Raw genomic sequence first — 7,647 nt, forward strand, 5'->3', positions numbered from 1 at the left:
TACAGAACCGCTGTGCTCTTGGCCTAGCACCCTGGCAGGCAGAAGCACTGTTCCAGTGGGGAAAGTATGTGCCAGGCGGCTGCCGTCAAAGTGAATTCTGTTGGGCTTGCATTTTATTCATATGGTTTGGAAGGTCAAAGCTTATGAAGGGTTGGGTAACAGTATTACCTCCCCTCCACCCTGCGGTCTGTCCTTCGGGGACCACACAGCATCTACCAACAGTCAGTTGTCAAGCGTTGCTCGGCCCTTGCTCTGGTTCCACCTCAGGGTTCAGCCTGAGCCACCCTGCCTCCTTCCTCTGACGCTGCGGTCTTATAACTAGAGCCCAGTGCAGACGTGTGGCCTGGTCTGGTCTGGGTCTACCACTGGAGCGCCTATAAAACCCAAGAAAACAAACCTTCAGGGCACGGACCAAATTTGCCTGACATAAGGTGTCTATCTTGATCAACATTTTTTAAATATTCCTTGAAGGTATCAGCAATATTCTAAATATTTGGCTGATTTCTAATTTCTAGTTCCTTTCCTGTTTTTTGGGACAGGGTCTGTCCTGTAACTTCCTCCGTAGACCAGTCTAGCCTTGAACTCGGGCAGTGTGCATGACAATTGGAAATAGAAATTTCCACCTACTTCTGTCTCCCAAGTGCTGGGATTAATGGTGTACACCACCACACCTGACTAGTTCATTTTTAAAGATTTGTATGGGCATTTTGCATGTATGCACATGTGTGTACATGTACTGTGTATGCCTGTGGAGAGTAGAAGGTGTCAATTCCCTAGAACTGGAGTTATGGATGGTTTTATAACTAGTATAACTATAGCTATACATACTAGTATAGCTAGTATGTAGTACTGGGAACTTAACTTAGTCCTCTGAAAATGGCAAATGCTCTTAACCCCAGGGCCACCTCTCCACCCCCTTCTTTCAAGAAACTTGATAGTTACACCAGCTCCTTTCTGGTTTAACTATGGGCCAAATGCAGTGAGGATAACAGATAGTGGTTTCTGTCTATTCCTGATGTCACATACTTTAAGGCAAGAGCCACCCCCATTTCTTAGGTAGCACTCTAGAAGGCGGGACCCTTGGTGAAGGACAGAATGAGGTGACAACTCAGAGCTGTGGTTTGTTCAGCTTTTTTTTTTTTTTTTTTTTTTCGAGCTCTTTTTTTCAGGGAAACAGAGCCTTGCTTCCTAGGTAAGCATACCTGCACGAGCTAAATCCCCAGCGTTTGTTCAGCTTTTATCGAGCTGCAGGGAACAGAGGCCAGCTTTGCTCTCATACCACACGCACACTGTAATCTCAAGCCAGCCAGCCAGCCAGCCAGCCAGGCCCTGCTCTGAGAGGTCAGGAGGATGCTCCACGTCGAGTCACATCAGGAAGGGCACTGCTTGGCGGCCCCGGGCCAGAACTCCTACCTCAAGAGCAATCACAGGATGACTGGCAGCACCTACTGCAGAAAGCCAGCGGGGGTTGGGGGGTTGGGGGGGGGGGGTCGGGGAGGGCAGAACTGGCGAGTGGGGAAATGAATGTGTCTACCCTGCAGCTGGTGAGGAGTACTAGGTCTGCTTCACACAGAAGTGAACTGTCAGTCTCCTGCTTTATTCCAGTTGCTACACACACTGCCTGAAATGCCTCACTGTGCAGAAACCTGGAATGGAGCTCCCCGTCCGGCCTCTCCTCCATCCCTGGCCAGGCCCATGTGAACAGCAGGCTACTGTTGAGAAGTGTCGGCTGCAGACATTCTCACACACCCACACACCTGCTGACAGCTGCCAGGCTTGTCAATAGAGCTTGTGTCTAAGCTCTGGTGGCCAGGCCAAGCCCACAGAACAGACTAAGGGTTCTCTCTTGTCACAAAGCAGCCAAGCACCACAGAAAAGGATTTTGTACAGAAGCCACATTCCTTATGCCTGTCCCCTTGATCAGACAATCCTGTCCTTGCAGGTCTCAAGGCTGGGGAGGGTCCTAGTCACAGGTCCCCATCCTGCTGTGAGTCTCATCCTTTCAAGATGACCTGGAGGGCTTTAAGCTCATCCTGGTTGAGGGGGTTCAGGTTAAAACCCTTCAGCTCCGGTTTTCCTGCAAGAAGTAGAAAGTCACGATCAAATCAGGTTCCCTGCTGCCCAACCTACTGCTGGCTCTGGAGCCAGGCCCAGGAAGGAGGCTAACACTGCAGTTACACTGCCAGCTCAGCCTGAGAGGTGCAGGGCTGGGCCTCAGATTCTGCACTGCACAGGCTGATGCAGATCAACGCTGCTCCCGGGCTAAGAACCTGCATGGTCCCGACTGCTGCCCAATCAGACCTGGGATCCGATGTGCTGGTTTACTCATAAGCGCTGACCTCTGACTAAAGTCTTCTGAGTTCCTCCTGTCCTTGCTACCCTAGTAACATGCTAGATCATCCCAGGCAGCTCTAAGTGCCTGGGAAAGGAGCTGTGACAAGAAGCAGCTTCATAGGCCTCAAGTCCTATCTCTGAGCAGCTACAGACAATGCTGTTCACTTCCCACTGCCCAGCTGAGTGCTTTTCTACACCGGCTCTCTGACATTCTCTCAATAGCTTCCTCCTCTCCCACCTTCCAGCCCCACCAGGCCAATACCTTGGGCTTCTAGGAGGCGGTTAACTTTCACTTTCAGTTGGTTCCGCAGCCTTTCTATTTCTTTATCCAGGTGCTCCTGATCTGTAAAAAATGCGGCAGGCAGACAGGACAGAGTTGTGTTACATAGAGGGACCCAAGTTTCCACCTAATGCCCTTCAGAGCCAAGGCTTGTAGCACACAGGAAGGAAAAGGTGACCTCAGAGCCCAGCAGAAGCAGGGCTAAACTCTAGGAGCGACACTACCTGCCCAAGTCCCTGAGCTGGCCCAGAACAAGGCCTGTCACTCAGTTAGTCAAAGAATGCTGGGTGGCTGGCTGCTGGATGGCTGAGAAACTTTACAAACCCAAGTTCCATCAAGGACCTGTGAAAATGTGGCCCAAGTAGCCAATGGGAGAGCCTGCTGCTCCAGCATAACCTAGTCGGCCATGGTGGATACAAGGACCAGCCTAGCATCACCATAGACTTCACTGAGGAGTGCTGGCACAAAGACACAGGCACCCTTCAAAGCTTATCAGCCAACTATGCTATGAGGGACATTCTACTGGCCATCCGCTGCCTGTCTGCTCCCACTTCCTGAAGAAGAAAGGCCCTGACTAGCCATGCCTCACAGCTTTGGTAATTGATTTCTGACTATAAATAGGAAACTGTTTATGAACTTGTTCAGTCTATATGATTTGGGAGAAAACTAGAACCCTCATAGATAAGAGATTAGACGACATCTGTGGGTCAGCAGGACACAACACCGAATCCTGAACTCAGGCAGTGACCCCTAAGTTTTTAGCTGTACAGTCTTTGCCCATTACCCAAGCACATTGACCCTTAATTTTAAAATAATTCTTTACATGTATTATTATGTGTCTGTGTGTTTTGCCTGCATGTATGTTTGTGCACTATGCCATGCCTGGTGCCAGAAAAAGGTGTTGGATCCCCTGGAATTGAAGTCACACCAGTTGTGACCTACTATGTGGTGATTGGAACTGAGCCCTGGTCTCAGAAGAGCAGCCAGTACTCAATGAGCCACCTTTCCAACCCGACCCTTCATTTTAGCCACACTACCTTAATTTAATAGCTGAAATTTCTGCAGGTTTGCTCCAGTTACCAAAAGTATAAACATATCCTGTCTTCAGGAAAGGCAATCTTACTGGTCCTTTTGATCCATGTGTTTTCGAGGATGTAAAAGAGAAACAAGTGTATCTGTCTTTTCCCAGGCTTTTCTTTACAGAGCTTCTCTGAGGAGATGTTCACGGTTTGAGACCTGAGCAGTATTTTGCTTGCACAAGCTGCTCAGACTATAGAGGCAATCTTGCTCTTTCTATACTCCATTTTCTTACAGTAATTATACCCAGGGCTTTACACAGGCTAGGAAAATGCTCTACCTCTAGCTATGTCCATAGTCACACTTCCTCTTTCAGCACAGTCTCAGGTGCAGGGGACACGAAAAATAAAAGCTCACTCGGGTACTGGGGCGATGGTTCAGTCAGTAAGTGCTTGCTCTGCAAGTGCGAGGCCTGCATCTCCAGTACCAATGTTAAAAGTCACACATGCTCAGTGTACCTATTATCCCTGCACTAGGGGACAGAGACAGGCAGATGCAGAGAGCTTGCTGGCCAGCCAAGGTAGCCAAAGAGGTTGGGAGACCTCACTTAATTCGAGGGAGGAAGTAAAGTGGAACGGGCTAAAGGGGGACACCTGACACCCTATTCTGACCTCTGCATATTCATTGCAACACACACGCACGCACGCACGCACGCAAACACACGCCACAAACACACAGGCTCATGCAAAACTTCACTTATCCATGACCTTTCACAGCTACGGATGGCCTTGACCAATGAGATTCTGGCAGAGAGTGGCCTTATTTTCAAACAGAAAGCAAAGGCCCATATGGAAGAAGCCATTTGCCTTTCCCCAGCCTAATGCACAGTTTTGCTTCTCAGTGCTGGATTATGACTCAGACTGGGGGGAAGGTAGCCATGTCCTTGACCCATCTTCAGGACACCTTACCTTTCTGGATCATTTCCTTCGTCTTAAGGTGAGGCATTCTGATGAACATGTTCCCAAAGCAAACCATCACGTCTTCTGAAACAGCAGACAGACATTTCTTCATGTTTTGTTTTTCCTTTTTGAAGCCCCTATCATCTGACAGGCACTGTTTAGATGCTAAGAACATAGCAGAACTAAACAGTTCATGCTCTCGTGGAAATCACGTCATAGCAAAAGATGGGGAGTGAGCGAAGCTGTTTTTCCACACACCACTAAGAACTAGCATGAAAACCTGTAGTGGCAGTTTTGGCATTTTTGTTTCTTTAAAAACAAACAAACAAACAAACAACACAGAATATATAAGAATATGTCTTCCTTATAATCCCAGGTGTGGGATATGGGGCAGCTCAGAGAGACTGACCACAGCAGCTGACTGTGGTTTGCCTCATGCTCTGGCATGATTTTGCCAGCTGCAAATAGTTTCTTCGAGTGTGTGATGTTTGGAATTCTGAGGGCTTTTGAGAGGGTGTAATAACGCTAGGTGCCCCCTTTCCAACCCCCCTGACTTTATTCACGGATCTCTTTTCTTCATCCTTTTTTCTCTCTTATCTAGTGTTGGGGGTTGAAAAGGTGGAAGAAAAGGGGGGTGGGGAGAAGGGTGGAAGAGCCCATAGTGTAGCAAAAGGACCAGTTAATTAAACAAACAAAAAACACAACAACAACAACAACAACAACAACAACAACAACAACAACAAAAAGCTGTTTAAAGTGCTGGGAACCGTCAAGAGGACTGATTTGTTGAAAGTTGGTATGAGACTTCTATGCAGATGTGACATCCAGGCAGAGGACTGAGGAAAGGGAGGACTCCATACTTACAGACACGTGGGGAAACAAGGGATCAGTGAGTGAGCGGGAGAGTCAGGGCTAATACGATGGGAGTGCGGGGTGGGTCATGGGGAGTCCTGCAGGACAGCTCTGGGTTTCACTCAGGTGAGATAAGCCAGTGGAAGGCCATGTCAGCCTTCACTGTGGCCTGGATGCTGCCCACCTTTCCACAACTGCTTCATGTCAGACCCCTGCTTGCTACTACCAGCCACAGCCACCTGCCCTCAATACCCACCCATGGCCTCTCACCATTTTCAGTTATGTGTCTATGCTGCTTTCCCTCATGTGGAACGTAAGGGCAGAACTATTGCTTTTATGTGCCGTGAGCACTCTCTGCATCTGCCATCAGTGAGTGATGAGCTAATGGCCTGTCGCTGAAGTGAGCAGCTAAATTCTGAGTCACAGCGTATGTCTGACCTGCCACGCTGGCTTGCTCTTCTCCACAAGCTGTCTCAGTTCCTCATGAGGGTGAGTCACACAGTCCCAGCCTCCTGCCTGGCTGGTCTTTACCAGGGATAATGAAGTCCCTGAACCAGTTTCCAGGGCTTCAGTAAGGATGCCACAACTTACCAGAGACACTCGGGTCTTTCTGTAGGGCCCTCAGGCCCTCTCGGTTCTGATTCCTCTTGGTGTCCAGGTCTACAATCTGAAAACAGGAGCAGATGGGAACTCAGATGCCTCCTGCCCCAATCTGAAGAAACAAGGTATCGTTTCTGGTGAAGTTCCAATGTCTTGCCTGACATGGACGACTCAGGTGTGAACGTTCTTTACCCACTCAGCTCCCCCTCCTCCAGAGAAGGTGGTAGGAAAATGTTTGCAGATTGAGCCACTTTGTATCATCCACTCAAACTTGAGAGTGTACCGGGGTCACCAGGGAGTTAGTTGAGTGTCTCCTCTAGACAGTGACTATTGACAAGCTCTTGTTAAGTAACTCTGACAGTCTCACCAGACATTCAACCATACTGGACTGGAGCAGCTGTTGCACCTTATCACTATGACAACTAACTGCTCAAGAGGCGACTTTCTGGGGCTGCAGCTAGTGAACCATCAAGCCTTCTCAAATATAGATCACGAAGACTCATTCCGGTCATTACGGTAGCTTCTGAAGACCACCAAGTATGTCTCACCCCATCACTCTCATCTGGTCTAAATCCAGATTATCTGGATCACCTAAATGGCTCGCTGCACTCTAGGAAGCAGCCAGAGAGAGACTTTTAAAATCTAAATGCACACCTGTAATCCCAGAACTCAGGACACTGACGAGGACAGACCACGGGTTGTTCAAGGCTATCTTAGGCGACACAGTGAGTTCGAGAAGTCTAAGATACATGAGATCCTCTAAAGTTTAGTCTAAACCAACCGATCAATCTATCAGTCACTATTCAATGATAACATCCCCAGGACGAACTCCCTTTAGGGACTACTTACCACAGAACCAGAGCCAAGCACCCCTTTCGGGTCTGCGAAGCCCTCAACCGCGCCGCCGCCCCCCACGCACACGCACATTAGTGTACTGCCCAGACATATGCAGCCTATGTCTCAGCAACCTGATTCAAGATGGGCCTGGGACTGCGTTTGGAAAGTGGTGTCAGGGATCCGGGGGACCAGCAATGACGGGGCAGGGTGAAAGGAAGGCGACTGCCCAATACAGAACTGAACTACGCACCAGGCCGCTAGGAGCAGTGACGCCGGGAGGCCCGGTGATCACCCAGCGACACCGCGCACTTGCGTAGGGCGCTCGCGGCCGCCGCGTCTCTCACCTGCCGCTTGTCTGAGAGCACTGCCTCTGCCAGCTCCTCCACTTCGACCAGGTACCGCAGCACTCGATCCGCCTCGGGGGACACCATGGTGCCACAGACCTCTTCCGACACTCGCACTACTTCACCCCAGCTCCTTCCGCGCACGCGCCGTTCTGGGACTTCCGGCAAGCCTGCGCAGTGAAAAGAACATGCGCCTCAGCTGGGCTCCAGAGGGGAGGGTCAGGCTTTGGGAGCAGGGAAGATGCGCCCCCTGCAGGCTCTGATCGAGCAGCCCAACGCACTGCCCTTTCCCCTCCCTTCAAAGGGTTCCTGGGCATCCACCATAAACCAGGTTGGGTGTCGGGAAGGCGGCTGCAAATGAAGCATCCCGGCTCTAGGAAACAGCAAACACTGATGGCAAAATAATTACACATTATGGAAGGTA

General features: G+C 49.9%; 1 protein-coding gene across 1 annotated transcript; it reads right to left on the reverse strand.

Annotated features, from left to right (window-relative positions):
* Nucleotides 1-1,224: 1,224 nt before the first annotated feature.
* Pdrg1 (p53 and DNA damage regulated 1) lies at nt 1,225-7,380 on the reverse strand. Its single transcript, XM_032904459.1, has 5 exons — nt 7,224-7,380; nt 6,034-6,109; nt 4,600-4,674; nt 2,597-2,677; nt 1,225-2,077 (listed from the first exon to the last, which is right to left on the reverse strand). Exons 1-5 carry the CDS (start codon nt 7,308-7,310, stop codon nt 1,995-1,997), a joined length of 402 nt encoding a protein of 133 aa, XP_032760350.1. The 5' UTR covers nt 7,311-7,380; the 3' UTR covers nt 1,225-1,994.
* Nucleotides 7,381-7,647: the final 267 nt, after the last annotated feature.

The sequence above is a fragment of the Rattus rattus genome, chromosome 5, assembly GCF_011064425.1.
Source record: "Rattus rattus isolate New Zealand chromosome 5, Rrattus_CSIRO_v1, whole genome shotgun sequence".
In the NCBI taxonomy this organism is placed as follows: Eukaryota; Metazoa; Chordata; class Mammalia; order Rodentia; family Muridae; genus Rattus; species Rattus rattus.